This window comes from Lissotriton vulgaris, chromosome 8, assembly GCF_964263255.1.
Source record: "Lissotriton vulgaris chromosome 8, aLisVul1.2, whole genome shotgun sequence".
Taxonomy (NCBI): domain Eukaryota; kingdom Metazoa; phylum Chordata; class Amphibia; order Caudata; family Salamandridae; genus Lissotriton; species Lissotriton vulgaris.
Genome location: NC_141696.1, coordinates 1,238,142,546 through 1,238,166,385, shown reverse-complemented (window position 1 = coordinate 1,238,166,385; position 23,840 = coordinate 1,238,142,546). Strand labels below are relative to the sequence as shown.

Genomic DNA, 23,840 nt, shown 5'->3' with positions numbered 1-23,840 from the left:
AAAAACAGTAAAGTTTTATTGACAACCTGTACGCCTCAAAACTGCCACTCACAAATTATAGAATCATCAAAATCTACCTTTATCTTTTAGGCTGGCGGTATTTTCATTTGTATCAACACGAGGAACGTTGTGCTGAGCTTCAGGTTTAATTTCTACTATGAATAAGGCACAAACTATGTAAATTTTTTTAACAAAGGCACAACGTTTTCGAACACTCAAACGCGCGTGCCTTAGTTCTACATACCTCCATGTGCACCATCCGGCGCCTCTTGGAGGCTGGGGAGGTCGTGGTCAATGTGTCTGGATCCCTAATTCAAGGAAAGGATTTTATGCGTAATTTTTATATGGCTTTTTTATCATCAGAACAATATACATTTCCTCCCCAACATGGCCCCATACCTTATATTCTTGTCCTGGGTTGAGACGGCGTTTAAATCAGGGGCGTAACACAGGCCCCCGCAGACCCCGCAGTGCGGGGGGCCTCGGGTCCCCACGCTCCAGACAGGGGCCCCTCACTCAGCCCAACAAGCCTCGAGTCTGACTCTGACTCTGTGTGCGCACGCCACACGCATCATTTAATTCATGATTGAAGTTCAATCATAAATTAAATGGTGCTCACAGCGCACGCCACTGCCAGCCGCACAGCATCTTTATTATGCATTGGTCCCGACGTGCCTCCAATTGGTTAGTAATGGTGGAGTGGTGGTGCACATGCGCATGCCCGGGCCCCGGGCGGGCGGGGCCACCAGGGACTTTCACTTCTTGCTGCGCGCGCCGAGGGCCAACTTAGATGATGAATTCAACAGTTGAAATGAAATAAAAGCGGACCTGGGAGGCCCCTGGAATTGCTTCCGCTTCACAGGTAAGGCTTTGGCTGTGGATGATGTGTGGCTAAGTAAGTTTCGACCTCTCTAACGCTCAGCAGTCAGGGCGCAGCAGCATGGATTGAAAGACGCACAGATCTGTAACTTTCGCCAGCAGGACGCTTGTTGAATCATGAAGACTGGGCGCGTGGGGCTCGTGCTTCGCCACTGACTCCAGCTTGGCTGAGAGGCTCACATTTTGGGGGCCTCCGGAGTGCTATGGAGTTGGGGAGGGTCGTTCCGTGGTTCCACAGCACATTTTCTCTTTTTTTTAATGCATTTTGGGTACTCGGTTTCCGCCCATGCTGTGCACTTTTTGTTTTGTTTGTTTTCCTATGAATTCCATTTCTTGGTGTTCAAATTGGTAATGTTTTTTTATTGAGGAATCCAATAGACAGCCTGTTATGGATTGGTGGTTAAAGTCTAGTGGGGCGTGGAGTGAGCCCACAGAGCAGCAACAGTGTGCCAAGAATGATAGAGATATATTCGGGGAAGTGGATGGGCCTGGAGTGTAGCAAATTGTCGCCGGAGTCATATGGGAGAGAGTGGGACACACATGGGAAGGGAAGGACATTGTGGGTCGGAAGGGGAGCATCCATGTGGGATGTCATATCTAATAAGCATTGGCAAAGCCAATGGGTCTGACGTTGGTTGCAGAGCTATTGACTGTGCCAAAGTATGTTTCTTTTGCTGTAGTTTATTGTGACTTTGTTGTTCCAAGATGGCTAGTGGAGGCTGAGAAAAGAGAGACCTGAAGAAATCATTGAAATACGAAGGGATGTAAATGCAGTGGGTGGACAGTGGTGAATGAGAGACATTGAGGCACTGCAGGGTGTGGAGGCAGCGAGTGGACAGTTGTGTATGAGAGACAATGAAATGCAGGGTGTGGGTGCAGTGGGTGGACAGTGGTGTATGAGAGACAATTGAGTGCTGCAGGGTGTGGGTGCAGTGGGTGGACAGCAGTGTACGGGAGACAATGGGATACAGGGTATAGATGCAGTGACTGGACAGCGGTGTGTGAGAGACAATGAAGCGCAGGGTGTAAATACAGTGGGTGGACGGCGGTGTATGAGACAGTGAGGTGTAGGTACAGTGGGTGGACAGTGGTGGATGAGAGTCAGTGAGGTGCTGCGGGGTGTGGATACAGTGGATGGGCAGCGGTGTACGAGAAAATGAAATACAGGGTGTAAATACAGTGGGTGGACAGAGGTGAATGAGAGACTTTGAGGCACTGCAGGGTGAGGAGGCAGCGAGTGGACAGTTGTGTATGAGAGACAATGAAATGCAGGGTGTGGGTGCAGTGGGTGGACAGTGGTGTATGAGAGACAATTGAGTGCTGCAGGGTGTGGGTGCAGTGGGTGGACAGCAGTGTACGGGAGACAATGGGATACAGGGTATAGATGCAGTGACTGGACAGCGGTGTGTGAGAGACAATGAAGTGCAGGGTGTAAATACAGTGGGTGGACGGCGGTGTATGAGACAGTGAGGTGTAGGTACAGTGGGTGGACAGTGGTGGATGAGAGTCAGTGAGGTGCTGCGGGGTGTGGATACAGTGGATGGGCAGCGGTGTACGAGAAAATGAAATACAGGGTGTAAATACAGTGGGTGGACAGTGGTGAATGGAAGACAATTAAATACTACAGGGCGTAGATGGGCTTGGACTACATAGACCATGATTTGGCATGGGGCAGGGAGTAAACGCGGTGGGCTCTGAAGTCGTGACCTCGGCTGTCCTGCAGGGAGCTGTGCGCCAGTGCCCCATGGCCTATTGCAGACCCTGCATCTCGCATATAGGTCAAGCTGTTTTTATTCTATGTGATGTCTTCCTTACTTTTCTAGGTGGGTAGCCATTCCAGGATGGTTGATGTGCATTTGACCTGTGGAGGGGTACAGGCGACATGTGGGTGACCTTGTGTACTGTGGGGGGGCTGTGATGGGAGTGGGTAGACTGTTAGAGACAGGCTAGGAAGCCATTCATGTCTTGTTCTCTCTTTTCCATAGTACCTGCGACATGCCTTTGTGTGGAAAGGGCTATCACTGGCTAGAGAGGGGAGCTTGTCGCGGCCGCAAGTGAGATTCTGCAGATCTGCCCCATTTCAACACCAGCGATGTTCCATGATTGTGTACTTGATAGATGGAATGACATGACATAGTGTTGGCCCTGCCATGGTGGTGGTACATGTCGGCCCAATGTGCTCACCCATGGTATGGTGGTGCCCCGGCCGGGTGGAACGCGGGCCCTGGCATAATAGTGGTGGTTCCTGTCTGATTGCGTGGTGGTGCACAGCCCTCGTGCTAGCTTCGGCTTGATGGTGGTGGTTCTTGGCTTGGGATTGGCGCATATGACATGCGACTTTGACACATAGATGTTCAGGGCAGAGTCTATCCATGTGTTGCAGTGGTTCATGCCAGTGGTTGAACTTTTTCACAGAGCAGATGACTTCTTGATTTAGGGAATCTGGGTTGTTTTTCAAAATGCAAAGCTAGTGTTTGGTGGCAGGGCGTGTCTGCGTTCATGGGCTGACGGGCTGATGTTTTGGAAACAAATTACTGAATTGTTTGGAGCTGAGATTTTTAGTGGTTGGGGGGCCGACTTGGGAAGGACAGCCCTGGGAACTCCTCTTTCACTTTGGTATACTTGCTGTACTCACTTGCTCCTTCGGCTTGGATCTCTGCTTTTCGTTCCACCACTTTTGGGATCCACCGGCCGCCACTGGTGCACGCGCAGCAGGCCCTTGACCTGAGGGCTCCTGACTGAATCCGGAGTATGGGGGGCCCCCTCCATATTCTTTGCAGGGGGGCCCCCTCAAGTTTCGTTACGCCACTGGTTTAAATCTCTGTCTCTCAATGGCAGTTCGTTTTAAAAAACGACCTATCGGCAATGGAGGACCAGTTACACACAACACAGGCCCAAGTGGTTTAAATAACGCTAGTGTGTATGTTTGCATGTCGTTTTCCTAAAGTAAAGCGTACCTGTTTTAGAACCAAAGTTCAATTTCTCCCTCGTTGTCTTTTTGCGGTGAACCCCCAGGGGTCCGTTATATCCCTCTTAAATCGTCACGCACTACATAAAGAATAGAAAATGGGAAGCGCTCGATAAATGTCAGCGTTAAACATGTACGCTGCACGATGTCAATTGCAGCTTGCCCATTCTTACCTGAATGCGGTCGCACGAAGCCTCCACTGTCAGGTTTCCACTAGATCGCCTCACTAACTGTGGCGGCCATCTTAGTTGAATTTTAAAGTCACGAGCTCAGCTGAACTCGCAAGCTGCATTTGACATCGTGCAGCGTACATGTTTAACGCTGACATTTATCGAGCGCTTCCCATTTTCTATTCTTTATGTAGTGCGTGAAGATTTAAGAGGGATATAACGGACCCCTGGGGGTTTACCGCAAAAAGACAACCAGGGAGAAATTGAACTTCGGTTCTAAAACAGGTACGCTTTACTTTAGGAAAACGACATGCAAACATACACACTAGCGTTATTTAAACCACTTGGGCCTGTGTTGTGTGTAACTGGTCCTCCATTCCCGATAGGTCGTTTTTTAAAACGAACTGCCATTGAGAGACAGAGATTTAAACGCCGTCTCAACCCAGGACAAGAATATAAGGTATGGTAAAGCGCCAAGAAACCGCATGGTAGAAGTGCGCTATACAAATGTTTTTAAATTCTAAATTCTAAATTCTATGGGGCCACGTTGGGGCGGAAATGTATATTGTTCTGATAATAAAAAAAAGCCATATAAAAATTATGCATAAAATCCTTTCCTTGAATTAGGGATCCAGACACATTGTCCATGACCTCCCCTCCCTCCAAGAGGCGCCGGATGGTGCACATGGAGGTATGTAGAACTAAGGCATGCACGTTTGAGTGTTCAAAAACGTTGTGCCTTTGTTAACATTTTTTACATAGTTTGTGCCTTATTCATAGTAGAAATTAAACCTGAAGCTCAGCACAACGTTCCTCGTGTTGATACTAATGAAAATACCGCCAGCCTAAAAGATAAAGGTAGATTTTGATGATTCTATAATTTGTGAGTGGCAGTTTTGAGGCGTACAAGTTGTCAATAAAACTTTACTGTTTTTTGCATCCTATACAGACAAATAACAAAGCCCTGATGAGGGTTCGAGAACTGGTTACTCGAACCTGAAACGCGTCGGCATACCTACAAGAGTTAATTATATAATTGAGTGATATATCAAAAACAAATATATACTACTTCACTCTTGTGATTCAATGTCGCTTTGTATGTCTTTAATAAGAAATTAACTTGTAAATATGAATGAAATGATTTTGTAATGTTTAATGTTTAGTGTTAATTGGATGTACTCTTGATTTTTGTTTCATGTTTCTCTTGTCAAAATTGCTCAGTTTGTAATGTTATGTTGTATATGTTTTAAATGTAGATCTTTTTTCGCCTAAGAAAAACAAGTGCTTTAAAAAAAAAGTATATAAAAAAATACGAATAATTGGTATAAATAAAAGTACCTGACCAGGTCTAATGAATTGGCATTTGGTCTTGATGAAATAACTGTATGACTATGATATGAGGTTTTGGGCATCTTTCTTGTCTTTTTCAGTATAACGGTCCAGCCACCCTCAGTCCCGATAAGGACCTAACTCCTTTGTGTACCAAACTTTGAGAAAATTGGCATTTTCCTGCCTACACCAAAGGTGCCTTTCTGCCAGTGGCCAGGGTCACATAACTGTTAATGGCTCTCCTGTGATGTGAAGTGTGTTCCTTTCAGACAGTGGACAAAAGGACTTTGGGTGTGGGGAAGGGTGTTCATTTCCTGAGCAGGGCGGCCTGGGGGATTGTGCTCAGCCCTTCCTTAACTTCAAAGGGTATCCTGAGGGCTATGCCTAGCCCCTCTAACTCCTGATGATTCCTGCCCTGTCACTGGCAAATGCAGCCAACCCCTGGTTCTGGCTGCCCTGTGTTTCCCTAGGTAGATTGGTGCCAAACCAAACAAAAATAGAAGAACTGACTAGAACCAGTTTAGGGTTAGACAAAAAGTTTAGGGTTAGACAAAGAGGGTGACCCCCACACACAAGCTGGTGCTAGGTATAAAAGTGTCCCCCCAGAACCTCTCATTTGAACACTACTACACATGAGAAGATTCAGGAGAAGGACTGCCCTGCTGTCTGAAGAAGCAACAATGTTCCTGCTTGCCTTGAACCCCGGAAGTGACTCCAAAGGTCAGTTGGCTGACCTATTTGAGCAACAGGGACACAAGAAGCATCCAGAGGCTCCAGCTGATTAGTACCTACTGGACTTGTTCTGGCCTCCTCTGCTTGGCTTTGTGGGAGTGAGTCCTGACCCCCAAGTGCCGTCCTCCAGGTCCTGGACACTTAGCTGGAGTCAGAGTGTACTTCTTCCTGCCTAACTGAAGGTTACATCTATTCTGACACAAAGCAATGCCAGGTCCTACAAAGCCTCACAGCTCCGAACTGTAGCCTTCACCAGAAACTGATGCCAAGTGACGCAAAGCCCAACAGAGCCTCACCGTGAAGCAGCAAGCCTCACCGGATCAGACGCCGAGCGACTCAAAGCCGTGCGCAGCCATGCTGCACGAATCCCATCTGAAAGTTTCACTGAATCCAAGGCAGAGTGATGCTGAGTCCCGCCTAGCTGCACAGCTCCAAATTGAAAGCTTCATCTGACTTAACACATAGCAATGAAGTTCTGCAAAGTAACACCATGCAGACCTCCCATCAAAGACAGAAGGTACAACTTCCAGTGGCAGAATTCTGTCCTGTACCTGATCTGCGTGGTCAGCCTGAACTTGTTGCTTTGTCCTGGTACAGCGTGACCAGATACAGGCAGTTGATGCTTCGTGCCTCTTGGCACTATATCTTAAACTTTAAAAACTCATAAGTCTGGTTCTACTGGTTCAATTTTTGTCGTTTTGGTGTCATTTATTAATCAAAATAGTCTTTCTTTTTCTAAATTTGGCATCGGATTTTTCTTGTGTTGTGCTTTCACTTTATTACTGTTTCAAAGCTGCATAAATATTTTGCACATTGCCTCTAAGTTAAGCCTGACTGCTTTGGCGCCAAGCTACCAGAGGCTGAAGCACATGTTTATTTAGTAACTTTTGTGGTTCTTCCTGACAAGGATTTTGATTATTCTTTGAAGTGTGTTCTCACCCCTTCAACAAATAATCCAATTTCTTACAGGCCTTATATCCTGTTTTAGGTGCATACTCATTCCATCTTTATTCCATTCCTCAAATAGATCTATTTGATGCAGAGGACGGATAGTTCTACCCTAACCAGAATTCATGTCCATGGCTAATACTAGATTGATGATAGGCTTGTAATCTGGATTGTGAGACTTTAGGCTTCTTTTCATGATTCCTAATGTCCTTTCTACCTTAGCTGTTGGCACCATCCTCATGTTAGGCTTGCCAAAGCTTCAGTTAATAGGGCCCTGCCTGCCGCCTTAATTGAATCCCATGGTATGCTCTTGTCCGTGAACATTTTAGACTTAGCTCGTGTGTATTGTTGAGCATGAAGATGTGCATCCAGTCTTTTATCCATGATACTTTGTTCTTTCGATTATGATTAAACTAATAGAGACTTGGGCTGTTGGGAGGAAGTTCTAAATATAGAGGGCGATTGCAATTTCCTCCATCAATAATTTTCTAATGGCTTATATTGTGTTGGTGGATTCTCCACCAGAATCACACTCCCTCCACGAGACAGAGAATTTTCTGTTACCACCAGAGTCAAAGCCACTTCAAGCTAAACTATCAAACTTTTGCATCATTTTTTTCTCTCTGCCTTCATTGTCTCCACCAACAGCATTCAGTTTTGGCACCTTCGCGCCCTTTTCCGTACTTTAATTTTAATTGATCTATCTTGACAATCCATGTGTTCCTTCTTTATCACCATATCACTTTCAATACTAAAAAAGACGATTTTTGGAAATTATCTTTGGTGGCTTTGCAAAGCATTTTTGTTACAAAAATACCAAATTAAAGGGCATACTTACAACATTTTGGCGTAGGGCGGCACCGCAAGTCTTCTTGCAGTGCTGCCCTACATTAAACAAAGCGCTGTATCTACAAGATACCACGCATTCCTTTCCTTTCTGCCGGCGCACAAACTGCAGCCGGGTGCCAAAGCAGGCACCCTTGCACCATGGTGCAAGGGTGTCTGTGTTGTTGGTTTGAATTTATCAAGGAAGGTGTTTCCCTCGTTGTATGTGTGCTGCAGAATTCAGCAAACCTAGAAAAGGGAAAAACGAGGAGAAATATAAACATTTCTCCTCGTTACACCTGCTTTGGGAAGGCGTTAGTTTTGGCTCTGCCCAGAGTTTCGCTATGTTGTAAATCTGGAGCACTGTCAAAACCCATGGTGGGAACACCCACAGCAACACCCATGGAATGCCCCTTCCACGCAGAGTAAGACATCTTCTTACTCCATATTTACAAGGTCAGGGTGGTTTTATGTGGCCTTGTAAATATGGGCCGTCAAACTGCGTCTCCGGAGCATCACAAAAGTGAAGCTCCAGCAGTGTAAAAGTGCTGCAGGGGCATTGTAAATATGCCCCTAAATGTTTACGTCGGTCTTGGCCCTAGTTTTGTGTTCCTGAGGAAAGGCAGAAAACCTAAAACTCTCATCTAAAAAAATTTGATCCTATAATTCAGTACTTCCTTGAATACGCTTTGGAAGGCCATATTCAACTTGCTATTAGGACAGTGGTGCTAGCCTTATACACTGATGCTGCAGCACTTGCTTGGGTACTAAAAGAGCTTAGTTTTTATAAAAAAAATGAAACTGTGCACATTTGGTTAGTTGTTTTTAGGGTTTGGATATGACTGAAAGTGACTCTTCACTGATTGGTGAGCTTTTTTCTATGTCTTACTGTGGATGAGTGAGTGTGTGAATGCAATAATGAGTAGGTTGGTTGGTGAATGAATGCATATGTGGAAGGATATATGACATGCATGATGAATTATTGAGTGCCTAAACTCGCTATATAATGAAGAGGCGCTTTCAGTTATAAGCCATAACTATTGGCTTTGCCAATACTTGTTTAAACAGTATAGTTTGTGTTCAAGTGATACATTTGACATTTTTTTGCAAGTAACAACAGTTTTCCAAATAGATGTATCCACAATCAAGGAATGTTCTTGGATGCTTACCTGGTAAGATATCACATAAACACACTTAAGGTAAGTAAAACGCCTTTACTTCCAGTTTCTGTTCATGCAACTGGCTGGGAAACAGGATCACAGGAACTGCTCATTCAAAGGATAACATCTTATCTTCACAAGCAACATTCCAAGACTACACCTGTCAGTCGTTCATTACATCATACTACAAGACCCAACATTACCCACCCCACATTTGCATTTTTAGAACTAAAGTTAGGTTTGCAAGCTGAGGAAAATCCATCAAAATCGTCACATTTAGAACTTTACTGCAGTGGCGTAGCTAGACCCACGGCCATGTGTATGACCAGGTGGGTTGTGGGGTGCTGGTGATTTCCTTTGCGGCCACCCACAATGGCTGCAGGTAAGAGTCAGGGGTTGGGGGGAGGCTGCTGCCCCCCAAACTCGGTCCGCCTCCTCTTGCCAAGTCACTACGTTGCTAAGGTTCTTAATATCCACATTGACCCCCTCATCCCATCTGACAGTTCCTATTTTACCAACTTTTGACTGTCTTTACAACTGAAGAAAACACATCCACCTACTAGAATCAAATTTGTAAGCATCATCCACTGCCATGACTATCAGTAAAATCAAACCAGGCTCTGTCATTAGTTCTAATATGGTACCCTTTCAATCAATCAATCAAAGCATTTATATAGCGCACTACTCACCCAGAGGGTCTCAAGGCGCTAGGGGAGGGGGATCCGCTACTGCTCGAACAGCCAGGTCTTGAGTTGCCTCCTGAAGGCGAGGTGGTCCTGGGTCAGGCGGAGGTGGGTCGGGAGGGAGTTCCATGTCTTGGCGGCGAGGTAGGAGAAGGACCGTCCCCCTGTGGTGGCTCTTCGGATGCGGGGGACGGTGACGAGGGCGTGGCCGGTCGATCGAAGCTGGCGTTTGGGAGCGTAGAAGTTGAGGCGGCTGTTGAGGTATCCTGGGCCTTGGTTGTGTAGGGCTTTGTGTGCGTGGGTGAGGAGACGGAAGGTGATTCTCTTGGTGACCAGGAGCCAGTGCAGGTCTCTCAGGTGTCCGGAGATGTGGCTGCGACGGGGGATGTCCAGGATGAGTCGTGCTGAGGCGTTCTGGATCCGCTGAAGTCTTTTCTGGAGTTTGGCGGTGGTTCCGGCGTAGAGGGAGTTGCCGTAGTCCAGACGGCTGGTGACGAGGGCCTGGGTGACCGTCTTGCTGGTCTCGGTGGGGATCCACCGGAAGATCTTTCATAGCATGCGCAGGATGATGAAGCACGACGAGAAGACGGCGTTGACTTGTCTGGTCATGGAGAGGGTGGAGTCCAGGATGAAGCCCAGGTTGCATGCGTGGTCTGTTGGTTTGGGTGCGCTGCATAGGGCGGGGGGCCACCAGGAGTCGTCCCAGGCGGAGGGTGAGGATCCCAGGATGAGGACTTCCGTCTTGTCCGAGTTCAGTTTCAGGCGGCTGTTCTTCATCCATTCGGCTACCTCTGTCATCCCTTCGTGAAGGTTGGCTCTGGCGGTGGCGGGGTCGTTGGTGAGGAAGAGAATCAGCTGGGTGTCGTCGGCGTAGGAGATGATGTTGAGGTTGTGCTGGCGTGCGATGTCTGCGAGGGGGCTCATGTACACGTTGAAGAGGGTTGGACTGAGCGAGGAGCCTTGAGGAACGCCGCAGATGACTTTGGTGGCTTCAGATCTGAACGGGGGGAGGCGGACTCTCTGTGTCCTTCCGGCGAAGAAGGAGATGATCCACTCCAGTGCCTTCTCCTGGATTCCGACGTTGCTGAGTCGCTGTACTAGTGTACGGTGGCAGACAGTGTCGAAGGCCGCGGAGAGGTCTAGGAGGATGAGGGCCGCTGTTTCTCCGTTGTCAAGCAGAGCTCGGATGTCATCGGTGGCTGCGATCAGGGCGGTCTCGGTGCTGTGGTTGGCCTGGAAGCCAGACTGCGAGAGGTCGAGGGATCCGTTTGTCTCGAGGAAGGCGGCCAGCTGCTTGTTGATGGTCTTCTCGATGACTTTTGCAGGAAACGGGAGCAGCGAGATGGGGCGGTAGTTCTTGAGGTCGGTGGGGTCGGCTGATGGCTTCTTTAGTAGAGCGCTGAGTTCGGCGTGCTTCCAGCTCTCCGGGAAGGTAGCGGTGTCGAAGGAGGTGTTGATGATGTCCCGCAGGTGGGGTGCGATGACAGCGTCGGCCTTGTTGAAGACGTGGTGAGGGCAGGGGTCGGTAGGAGATCCGGAGTGGATAGAGTTCATCGTGCGGACGGTGTCTTCGGTGCTGATCGGGGTCCAGGCGTGGAGGGTGGTGGTGGGGGGCGGTGGTGCGGTCGTGGCGTGCGTCGGTTGACTGCTGAAGCTGTTGTGTATGTCCGCGATCTTGTTGTGGAAGTAGGAGGCGAGGGAGTTGCAGAGGTCTTGCGAAGGGGTGATGTTGTTGTTTCCGGCGTTGGGGTTGGAGAGCTCTTTGACGATGTTGAAGAGTTCCTTGCTGTTGTGTGCGTTGTTGTCCAGTCGTTCCTTGAATGCGGTTTTCTTGGTGGCATGGATGAGTTGGTGGTGTTTTCGGGTGGCGAGCTTGAGGGCAGTCATGTTGTCCGGTGTTGGGTCTCTGCGCCAGGTTCTCTCGAGGGCTCGGCAGTTCTTCTTGGAGCTCTTGAGTTCGTCGGTGAACCATGGGGCTTTCTTGCTTCCGGGTCTGCTAGGCGGGGTCTTCAGAGGGGCGAGGTCGTCTGCGCAGTCGCTGATCCACTTCGTGAGGTTGGTGGCCGCTTGGCTGGGGTTCGTTGCGCTGGTGGGTGGGTTCTTGCTCAGGGCAGTCGCGAGCTGGTCGGCTGTGATCTTGTTCCAGCTTCTGCGTGCAACCTGTTGCTGGTGGTGGTGGATCGTGGTCCTTCTGAAGCTGAAGTGGACGCAGCTGTGGTCCGTCCAGTGGAGACCGGTGGCGTGGCTGAAGGCGATGTCCTTGCTGGATGAGAAGACGGGGTCGAGTGTGTGTCCGGCGTAGTGGGTGGGGGTGGTCACCAGCTGCTTGAGTCCGAGGTTGGTGAGGTTGTCCAGCAGGGTGGTGGTGTTGCGGTCGTTGTTGTTCTCCAGGTGGAAGTTGAGGTCCCCGAGGAGGATGTAGTCAGCGGAGGGGAGGGCGTGCGGGCTGATGAAGTCGGCGATGTCTTCGCTGAATTGTGTGCGTGGTCCCGGGGGTCTGTAGATGAGGGTGCCTCTGAGGGTGGTCTTGGGGTTGATGTGGACCTGAAAGTGCAGGTGCTCGGCGGGTGCGAGGGTGTCGACGGTGTTGGTCGTGATGCGGATGGTGTTCCTGTGGATGATGGCGATGCCTCCTCCGGTGTGGTTGATGCGGTCCCTTGGGATGATCTTGTAGCCGTCTGGGATGGCGATGGCGATGTCGGGCGCTGAAGAGGCGTTCATCCATGTTTCCGTGAGGAAGGCGACGTCTGGGGCTGTGGTGTCGAGCAGGTTCTAGAGCTTGACGGCGTGTCTGTGGACGGAGCGGGTGTTGAGCAGGATGCATTTCAGGTGGCTGCTGTTGTTGCTCGTCTTGGTCTTGGTTGGTGCTGGAGTAGTGCAGGTCCGGATGCAGGTGAACTTGCAGGAGTTGCAGCAGAAGGGTCCGTGGGTGCGTCTCGGGGTGGCTCGGTAGCATCCTGGGATTCGGACGGCGTTGAGTGCGTTGAGGGTGGCGGCGTCGTACGTCCGGCGGGTGGGCTGGGGTCTGCGGGGGCCAGGGGTCCTGGCACTGGGCGCGGTCCAGGCGCGGACGGGCGTAGACGGGCTTACCTTTGGCGCACCTTCGGCGCTCAATCGGTGCTCCCGCTGCGCGCGTCCGCTGCGCGCGTCCGCTGCGCGGTCGCTCTGGGGACGTCATAAGAAGGGAGCCGGTCGGGAGGGTCTGCGGGGAGGCGGGAGCGAGAGCCAATCGGCTGGTGGGGGGCGGGGCCACGGGCTGGGGCGGCGGGAAAAGCTGGAGCGGGCTTGGTGGCCCTCGGGTGGCTGGGGCTGCGGGAGGCTGGTGTGGGCTCCACGGCCCTCGGGTGGCTGGGGCTGCTGGAGGCTGGTGTGGGCTCGGCGGCCCTCGGGTGGCTGGGGCTGCGGAGCAGGCACAGGCACTGGAGCGTGGGGGTGACCAGGCCGGAAGGCAGGTATCTGTGTGAAAAGGGCATGCAATGGGTATTGCTGTGGGCATTCCACCGCAACCTGCTTTTTAACCCTGCCCCAGATTTACAAGGATCTGGAAATTTGAGGCAGCCCCAAAAACTGACACCATGCAAGAGCAGGTGTTAGAATGGTGAAACAAAGGGAAATACTTAAAATTTCGTCTTGTTTTTGCTTTTTCTATTTGTGGTGCAGCACACATAGAAAAAGCAAAACGCCATGAATGATTGTTTATGTGCAGGAAGGGGTCTCTTTCTGCACACAAACAATCATTAAATATTGATTTGCTACTTCTAGCGGGCTGCATTCTGCAGTGCACATGGAAGTAATACATCACCATTATTAAATATTTATGTGCAGGAATGGACACCTTCCAGCACATAAACGATCACTCCCTGCAACGCAGGCACCCTTGTACTATGGTGGAAGGGTGCTAATTGAAAAAACAGGTGTGCGCCGTATTGTTGTAAATACAGCGCATCCCTATGTTTTGGAAATGTCGATGCACGGTGCCTCCAAATTTGGCGCAACTCCACGCTCCAACATTTCCTTGTACATATGCCCCTTCGGGTTATGGAATTAGTGCAAATAGGGACAACCATCCAGCTACTCTCGTATTTGCCTGTTTGAAGCTCTTTCACCATCCACTTTACAATAAAGGTAAATCTGACGTCTTGTAGTTTTTGTGTGGTAAAAAAAAACCTTTTTTTCCGAGTAATATTACTTTTTTCAGGGCTTCTGACATCTCAAGTGCCTGAAACTTCTCTTCTGCCCAGGTTTGGACTAATAGACAAAGTAGCCCCATTAGTGAATAGTATGTTCAAAAATTGGGCCACATGTTGCACATTGGGGAAGTTTTGAATTTATAAAGACACGCTTAATATAAGAATTTTGTGAGGTAAATTAGACTGGATGTATTTGTGCTTGCTGCAGGCAATTTTTGTGGTAAAATCTGGGATATCAACTGAAATAAATGCCCACCAGCCAATAAAACAGGTCCATTAACAGCCGACACTCTGAAACTGCCAGATTGACTTATAGGACAGCACGAGTCTGCTTCTACCCGAGCAAGTAACTTCACTATTCAACATATTTTCTTTTGTTGCAAAATAACAACTAACCATGGTCAAAATCTACTTTTACAGGATTCTTTGCGCACAAGGTGGAGATTGAGAACACGAAGCAGAATGCGAGAAGTTTCCAGAGAACAGGTTCTCCCGCTTTCGAGCGAGTCTACACTGCAAAGTGAGTTTTTAAACAAATGAAATTGGTACGGGGAAAAAAGAGGGTAAAAGGATAAATTGCAAGGCTTTTAGATGGATGTATGACGTTACAACGCAGGCTATTACAACACCTGCCTCTACAATGCGGTTTTTACATCGCATACCTTTACAACGCATAGCGCTTAGAGGCGCTGGATAGTGAAAAGTTTAATTTTCTATTCCGACTCCAGTCCCCGTGGACACTAGGGAAGGTGTTGGATAGAATATTAAACTTATTCCCTATCCTAGAGCGCCCCCCAGCGCAATGCGTTGTAATGGTTTGCGTTGTATGACCGCGTTGTAATGGTAGTGCGTTGTAAAAGTTTCGTTGTAAAGGCTGTTTACCCTTTTAAATCTTGTTGGCTAAAATTAAAATAAGTATTATTTTGGGGGTTTTTCCAGCTGCGGCCTGATTGGTCAGCGGCTTATGGGGAAGCCATCTTCTCCATGTAGGCTGCAATGCCACAGGTCTCTCTATACTGGTCTTCCTTACCAGTTTGTTTTTGAAATTATTTGAATTGTGTACTCTCCAACCAGTGACTTTCACCTACACCTACCCATTACGAGCATGCCCGTTCCCCCCTTCTTTCTCTTTTATGCAACCTTGTATCAAATACATAAATTGTGATTTAATTCTACTATATGGAATAAACAGACTCTAATTGAATTATTTCTGGCGCTTTTGTCTCACATTCATTGTATGCTTTTGAAATATATCCTTGATTCCATGGAGCGTAGTGGTCTCTCTACATGGTATTAAATACTAGTGTTGAATGTGAATGCAACACACACTAGATAGCTTGGAATTTAGTTCTCCTTAAAGGAGTCACAGACCAATTTTTTCATTCCCGCATTGTATCCAGGTCTGGTGACTATTTTTGGGTTACCCCATTATTTGTATTGGTTTAATCTGAGGCAGCAGAGGGGAAGGATTTTTTGTCCAGGAGCCAGGTTGAGACGACGACAGGAAGACCCCAAGGTATTTAAAACCATCCGGCACTACCGTCACCTGTTGTGCCCAAGCCCCAAGCTGATCGCTCTAGCACTAAGGCCAGAAGAAGGAGCATTCATATAGAGACCAGAGTTTTTGCCAAATATTTCCATTATTCGAAGGAGGTGGGGGCCAGATCTGTTCGTGTGTGTAAAAAAGAATAACACATCGTCAGCATACAGCGCTATGTGATCGGATACCTCACGTGACCACTCAAATTCATATATCTTAGCATTGATTCGCACCCATGCCACAAGCGGCTCCGTGACGAGAACAAACAGATAGTGAGATAGAGGGCATCCCTGTCTAGTTCCTCTTCTGATGTGGAGCAGCCGCGAGATTGAGCTGGCGATCTGTACTGAGGCAGTGATGTCTGTTTATAGGAGGCAAATTTATTTAAGAAGTCTAGGGCCAATGTTCAGGCGGTCCAAGAGTGTAAACAGATAGCTCCAGCTAAGAGAATCAAAAGCATTATCCATATCAGAAAGAAGGAGCGCAGCTGGTTCATTCAGCCGGTCTACAGAGGCAATTGCGTTGTGTGTGTGACGAATATTGTGTTGGGTGGCACGGTTAGGCATAAAGTCCACCTCATGGGGATGGACCATTGTGGTAATAAACGGGACAATGCGGTTAGCAATGATTTTGCCCAGGAGATTGGCCTCTACATTGATTAAAGAGATCGGTCTATATGAGGCGTGCAACTCTGGGGGTCGGCCCGGCTTGGGTAAGACCATTATCTCGGCGTGACACCAGTCAGCCAAGAAGCGGCCATCCTCCACAGCAGCATGAAGAGCCGCCAAATAATGTGCTGATATTTTGATGAGTATTTCTTGTAGAACTTGTCATGTTTATGTTTTAATACAGAACCATAGGAGTTGACGTCATGAAGTAGAAGATCTGGCCACACCAACGGGGGGGCCCTTAGACACCGGGGATGGCACCCATCAGATTGAAACATTGCAGGACACAGAGGGTATATTTCTCAAATGTTCTGGCCCTATGTGAGCAGGCGACGATCAACGAGATGAAGAGGACTCTGTACAGATTGTTTTACAAAATGCAGTCACATCAGCTGGGGTATCCAAGATTTTGGTGTGTCTGTTATGTTCTACCCGCAAGCGGGCTGGGTATAGCATGATGTACTGGATGCTCAGCCTATGTAGAGTGTTCTTAACATCGCTAACTTTTTGTCTAACTTCTTGTACCATGGGTATGAAGTAAGGAAATAGCGAGACGTTGGCACGCTGATACCTGAGAGGGGCTTTCTCGGGCACCAAGCGGAGGCCGGAATCCCTAAACCTGTAGTTGAGAAGGTGCACTATTATGTACCATGGTGGGGTGTCCTCTGGGGGTTTAGGACCCAATTGAGCGATGTGCCCGCTCCAAAGTGGCAGAGAAGATGGAATGATCAAAGAGGTCCCTCAGGAGCCGCTAAGCGAAGTCCACTGGTGCCCCATGTTAATAGTTTCTGCAATTCCAGAGAGGCGAGACCTGGCTTCAAGCTACTATTTTTTTATGGTCACTTGCTTTAACACATGCTCCATTTTGTCGGGCTGCTTCTGCTAATGGTGGAAGTATCCTCCAAGTCGGAGATCCTCTTCGTTGCGTTCTTCAGTCGGACCCCATTTCTATACAGCCATTCATCCCGCTTATCGATGCAGTCCGTGAGTGTGTCAAAACGGGCGTCCATTGCGTTGAAGCCTGCCTTGAACTTGGCCATTATAATTGCCATGTTGCTAGGGGTGGCAATGTCTAGGCTGCTGCCCTGGGCTCATCTGTATCGGAGTAAGTGCCTTGGCCCTCGGTGGGTTTTGTGCGGTCAAAGGTGAGCCACCACTTCTTGGGGTCCCTGCGGCCCATGATATGGCTCTGGTATGCTACAGCCGCAAAGGCTGGGAGTTCGGTGGTTTGAAGCATTATGGCAAAGTTGCTGGAGGCGGCTATCTCGTCCAAAAGGTCTGAGCCCGGCCGTCTCTGCAAGGCTGTTGTGTGGGTTCAGTGGTGTCGCCAGAGAGATGCGGGATCGAGTTCCTCACTGGTGCCTATGAGTCCGCTGTACCCGCGGGGAACAGGGGGTGATGCCATCTGGTGAAGGTCAGAGCGGGCGGCAGCAGGGCAGCACCAGCAGTGTAGTTCTCCAGTGGGCCGCCAGTGTGCCATCAGGTTTCCACCCAGAGGGTGATGTTTTGATGTGTTCCTCCTGGTTTCCACCACACAAGATGGAGCCCACTTCTGCCTGGAGAAGGATCTAGTGTCCTGGGCCGGTGCAAAGTTAAATACGGGCACTGCACTGACAGCCGCAGACCCGCTCTGGTGCTCCGCCCACAACTGCAGATAGTCTCCTGCTCGTCTCCACCAGGACGCCACCGACAAGACTCCCCACGTTTCCACGATTTGGCCGCTGCCCAGCCCGGCCCACAGTGGCTCCAGTCAGGGGGCTCGCACCTAGCCTCCGCATCCGCCGCCCGCCTTCTCCAGTGGGTCATCCTGACCGGTAGCCGCCAACCCCGGGGGGAGGGCTCCAATCAGCAGTTTTCTCTGGCCACATCACTCGATCTGCGGTCCCACGGAGTGGATTCAGGGGGGAAGAGGAGAGAAGCTTGTGTGTATCACTGATGGGACGGGGTGGTCCCTGTCTCAGGTCCGCACCGCACTCTCCTCACCAAATATGGGTCAGCCAGGTCTCCACTCTGCAACGTCACTGCTTTAGTTCTGCCAGGCCTCGCAAGTCCTGCATCACATGGGGCTCTGCAATCAGTATCAGCAGCGGTTAGAATCGGGTACCGAACCCTCCCCGGCACCAGACCCTCACAAAAGTGCGGCCATCTGGGTGGTGGTCGTGGCCGCGCCACATCCCCCCCTTCTCCGCCCCTCCCACCCCCCGGGTGTTCACAAATATTTAGTCTAACGACCTCCCCCCTTGAAAATTTTGGATATTTGTTCCTGTCAAGGGCAGAAGTATATCCCTTTTCAGGGTGAGAAGGGAGAATCCAAAAACAGGTTGCTGTGTAAAAGAAAAACTTTCTCCACATGGAGAAATATATTCCCCATGGTGAAGGAGTAAATGCCATTACACGAACACAGTGGTATTTCCCAATACACAAATTTGCTCTATGTACAGGTGTACATGCAGAACCTCTCCTAGTCTCAGTTGGTAATTCCCTAAGGGTATTCAGGACTATATCAGGAAATCTGTAAATGGTGCGAATTTGCATCTATACAAGAGGTAAACCCTCTGGGCTCACAATTACAGCGAACATTTGTGAATCAGGCAGATAGACCGGGTGCCAGAGCCTCAGCCGCTGATAGTGATGAGATAAGAAGTGTCCTGCAGGTTTCCATCCAGTCTGACTAGGACAAATGGTCAAAGTGCCTAAAAAAACGTAATGATCACTGGGGGCAGGATTTGGTCACAACGGGTTATAGTTGAGATGATTTCGAGCATATCAAAAATAGAAGGTAAAAATATGCTTTAAAGAGAGTACCAAAAACATTAATTAACTATGAAGAGACCTGGATATGCCACAGCCCCAAAACATGCCAGAACTATGAAAGTTATTTTAAAGAGGACTGGAGTGAGACTAGATTTCATAAGAAGTCGAGTTCTTTAACAGTCAGCAGTGAAGAAGTGGGGCTATTTAACAGCCAAAATACAAGTAATGGAACTCTCTTTCTATTAGTTACTGCTCACTTCGACCTCTGCCACGGGGAGAAAAGGACTTAAGCCTGGCAGTACAGAACATCGATTCTATTCACCAAAATACTAGTGGCTGCAGAGCTGATATCAAATGATCTTTGATCCAGGTGACATCACAGGAAGTGACATTACAGGCCTTTGAACACTGGTTGCATTACAGGAAGTGACGCCCCAGGTACTTAAACCTTGTTGCTATTATAGCAAGAGACATTACTCTTGTCAAAAACCTACAATAAGTGGTAATAAAACTAAACATTGGCAAAGCCAATTAGTCTAACCTTTCAAAAGTGAATCTATTTTCTTTGATGGTATCTTGGCTGCGTGTGTGCCGAGAACCATGTGAGATCTGAACTAGTCAGCAGACTTCAAACAAAGAAGTGCGAAAAAATAAAAAAAATTAAACAGCATGCTTTGTCATCTATCAACGTAGGATGTGGAACAACATCCCCGTATCCACCATGACCACACCTAACACTGCTTCAATGTAGGAAAGAGTTGACTCAACTCTTTAACAAACAGTACATCACAATGTATTAACACTCCACAACTTCTTCTCCTATTACTCGTTGGCTTTATTCTTGCCTTTGACCATATACAGCGATCTGGTTCCTTCTGGCTAGGTTTAGGCTGTAAAAAAATATATTTACAAACAACAAGAGAGAGAGGGAGAGTCACGAACACTCTTAGTCCCCAAATTATAATATGTAACAACAACAAAAGAGTGTTCCTGTTCTGGTTAAGGTGGAAAAAGGCACAGAGCACAAGGAAACAACAAAGCCCAATAGGTTTGTTAGGAAAGCCCTCACTCACCGACCTGGTCGGTGACTTGCTTCATCATCGGGCCCCACCGGGTGTGACCGAATGCCACCCCGGTGTGCTACGACGCCAGAATTACTGCGGAGCTGGTTTTTGTGATGGGAGGGCTATGTGAAGAAGTACGTGAATAGTGTCAAGTGGTGAGGTTAAAATTGCCTTGTATGTGTCAAAAATTTAATTTTAATCAAAGACCATCAAGGACAAGGTTAAAAAATGTGTAGGTGAGTAGGGCCAACTAATTGGATGGTCTTACTCCCACTAGCATTACGTGAAGAAGTGAATGGTCAACATGGACATGTTTCAGCCGGTGTGGTATCATTAACCTGGCATTCGTCAGGACCTATGGTGTTAAACCTCGGCGGTATGGGCACTCTAAGGCCCACCCTACGACGAGACCCGGTCCTGAGGGCGATTAGGCTGATCTGCAGGAGACGGACGCCGTGGGCGATGTGCCAAATGCGCCGTCCCCTCCCTCCCGCGGTCTATGGGGTGGATTTTCATCCCTGGTGAAGTGCCTTTTATTTTTAGTCTCTAAACTTTAGAGGCTGGAGGTGTGTGCGTCCTACCTTTGGGTGGTGAAGCCCGCCCCCTGTTTTTTGCACTTCACAGACTTTTAACTTTCAAGTCCTCTGGTAGGGTGGGCCTTAGAGTGCCCATACCGCCGAGGTTTAACACCATAGGTCCTGACGAATGCCAGGTTAATGATACCACACCGGCTGAAACATGTCCATGTTGACCATTCACTTCTTCACGTAATGCTAGTGGGAGTAAGACCATCCAATTAGTTGGCCCTACTCACCTACACATTTTTTAACCTTGTCCTTGATGGTCTTTGATTAAAATTAAATTTTTGACACATACAAGGCAATTTTAACCTCACCACTTGACACTATTCACGTACTTCTTCACATAGCCCTCCCATCACAAAAACCAGCTCCGCAGTAATTCTGGCGTCGTAGCACACCGGGGTGGCATTCGGTCACACCCGGTGGGGCCCGATGATGAAGCAAGTCACCGACCAGGTCGGTGAGTGAGGGCTTTCCTAACAAACCTATTGGGCTTTGTTGTTTCCTTGTGCTCTGTGCCTTTTTCCACCTTAACCAGAACAGGAACACTCTTTTGTTGTTGTAAAAAAATATATACATACATACATTTGCTAGTGCTTCTTGCCATGCTGGGTAGCACCAGAAAAAGCAAAAAAATGCTTGTATATCAATGCGGAACACCACCTACAACAAAAAGCAGCTATGATGTGTAGGTGCCTGTGTCACCACTCATTCACACGTAGGCGTAGGCGGCATGATGCTATGGCGGACCAGCGTGATAATGAATATGTGTGCATGCATCACCATGCTTGCGTGCATATGCAGCATGATACAGCTGTTTTACATTTTTGATCATGTGTATGTATGTCTGTATGTATGCGTTGTTATTTGTAGAGTACCACCCTAGCTTGGAAGGGATGGAGTGCTGAACAGTGGGCATGACCTCCGAGAAGATACAATCATCGGGGTCAAGGGTAGACCTTCGAGTCGGGGTAGTGCTCCTTGAAGAGGTGTGTCTTCACCTTTTTTCCAGCTGCTGAGTACTCGAAATAAGTATATACATATGTCTATATATGTAAAACAAAAATGAGATAGACAGAGAGGGGCTGGGCATCAATGAAGTAGTGGCTGTGGGTGGGGAGGAAGTCAACACTGCTGAGAGGCAGGGGGTATGGGGCAGAGGAGCAATGAAGGAAAGGGGTTGAGAGTTAACTCTTTTAAAAACAAGCATTTGCAATGCAATGGGTCCCGCATTTACCAGCGTTTAAGCTATTGGCATTGTAAATGACAATGCCTTTTATTTATGTTTTAAAAATGAAAACAAAACTAAAAGGTATTGTCATTTGCAATGTCAAGTCAAGTCAAGTCAAAAGATCTTTATTCGGATTGTAAAAACACCCATAAAAGTACATGATAAACACAGCAGGAGTGTTAACATGGTCTTAAAAGGTGAATGTACATAAATAAATAATCACTGGCAAAGTTACAAGTTCATAGCAGTAACTAGATTTATCATGTGCAAATAAGCATACGCTAGTGCAAAAAATACAATGTGCAAAAGTGCATAGTGCAAACGTCTCAATCAATAAGTAGAGAAGCACGAGCCCGGACAACTGCTTTAAGAAAGCTGCTCACTCTAAGAATTGCTTCATCCGTCTTTAACATCAACAAGTCATTAAAAGCTAGTTTAAAATCCATCGAAATTTTTTTTCTACAGTACGGTATTAAAAAGTGCTTAGTGTGCATTCTATAAAAACCACAAAAAAAGTAAAATGAAGCAAACTTTGTTTTCCACCAAGGTTACAGGGACAGCTTAAATTTTCCACGTGTTTATTATAGCCTAGTGGGAAGCAAAGTAGATTTATAATGCTTCCATCCCTGAACCTAAATAACAAACTCCTATTCCACCTACCTAATTTTATACGGAGATAACCCTGAGGCAAGGCATGAGGTTTGTCGCACAGCTCCATAAGGGGGATATACCTTAGTGTGGACGGCTTTGCCAAGTCGCACCTTTCCCTCTCTTTACGATAAGAATCGTACAAAGACCTTTTTATTAGATTCTTATGCGAGCAGTTAATTAGTTGAGGGGAAGTAAAAAGATGTCCCTGCCCCACGCTCGCTAGGCTTTTTTCCACAGCCTTAAGCCAAGGTATAAGGTTAGCCCTCTCACAACTTAGGCAGTCCAGGATGATGTCACGAGTCAAAGGTGCAGCGGAATTAATCCAAATTTTTATCCAAAAGAGGGCAGGTCTTGATCTTACAAAATCCTCTATGTTGGGAGTTTTAATTCCCTGTGACACACATAAGTTGGAGCTGTAAAAATTCCCCCCAGAACCTTCCGACAGAATCTGTTTTCTTCAATCTGTAATTGAGTACAGTTCGAGTAGTCCCACACCTGTGCGCCATAAGTTCCTACGGGTAGGCATTGTGTTCTGTAAATTTGTAATAATGATATAATCACATCTGCCTGGTGAGGCTGACGGAGGGAAGTTAAAGAGTGTATGGCTTTACTTAGTTTGTTCCTTCCCTGGGCGACATGAGGCTGCCAAGATCCAGTATTACAGAACAATAAACCAAGATAGGGAAAAGTGCAAGTGCTTTTTAAAATATTGTCCCCTGATATAATCTGGGTTATTTTATAACTTTTAGGGCCACATGACATAATGAATGATTTCTTAAAATTGGTACACAGGCCCAAATCAGCCATATATGGTACAAATCCAGAAATTAAAATACGCAAAGCATTGGGTGTGCGGCCCATAAGGACTGCGTCATCCGCATAGAGGAGTGCGGGGACAGGTTTGCCATTTACTTGCGGAACATCGTTAGTTTGCTTACTCAAAGAATCACTAAATTCATTATTGTATAAAATAAAAAGCAGGGGGGCCAAAACACAACCCTGTCTGACCCCCCTGCCAATTAAAATATCGTTAGACACTTCGCCCTCATTGTTAATGCGGACGCGAGCTTTCAAATTACTATAGAGATGTGCCAAAAAATAAACTAAGGATTCGTCTAAACCATAATTTAACAGGACTGACCATAAACGAGAGCGATTAACAAAATCGAAAGCAGAACTTAAGTCCATAAACCCAAAATATAAAGGGGATTTTTTAGCAATAGTGTATTTGGCCATGAGTAAGTTTAAATTTAAACATTGCTCTACCGTACTCACTTTACTTCTGAAACCTAACTTGCACGGGTGTAAAATGTTTATTTCTTCCGCCCAGGTTCTAAATGTATTGAAAAGGACCCTGCCTAAAACCTTTAACGTGTTGTCAATCAAAGATATGGGGCGGTAGCAGCCAGGGTCAAGTCTATTGCCTTTTTTGAATATAGGCATAATAGTGCTGCTAGACCATGTTTC

The 23,840-nt window shown here is 47.6% G+C and overlaps 1 protein-coding gene across 1 annotated transcript in view; it reads left to right on the top strand.

Annotated features, from left to right (window-relative positions):
* The window catches only part of ALOX5AP (arachidonate 5-lipoxygenase activating protein), a 168,003-nt gene that overhangs the window by 39,035 nt on the left and 105,128 nt on the right, over positions 1 to 23,840 (top strand). Inside the window, exon 2 of the mRNA XM_086935142.1 lies at positions 14,305 to 14,404. Within this exon, the coding sequence (XP_086791268.1) occupies positions 14,305 to 14,404 (100 nt within the window). The remainder of the gene's footprint in view (positions 1 to 14,304; positions 14,405 to 23,840) is intronic.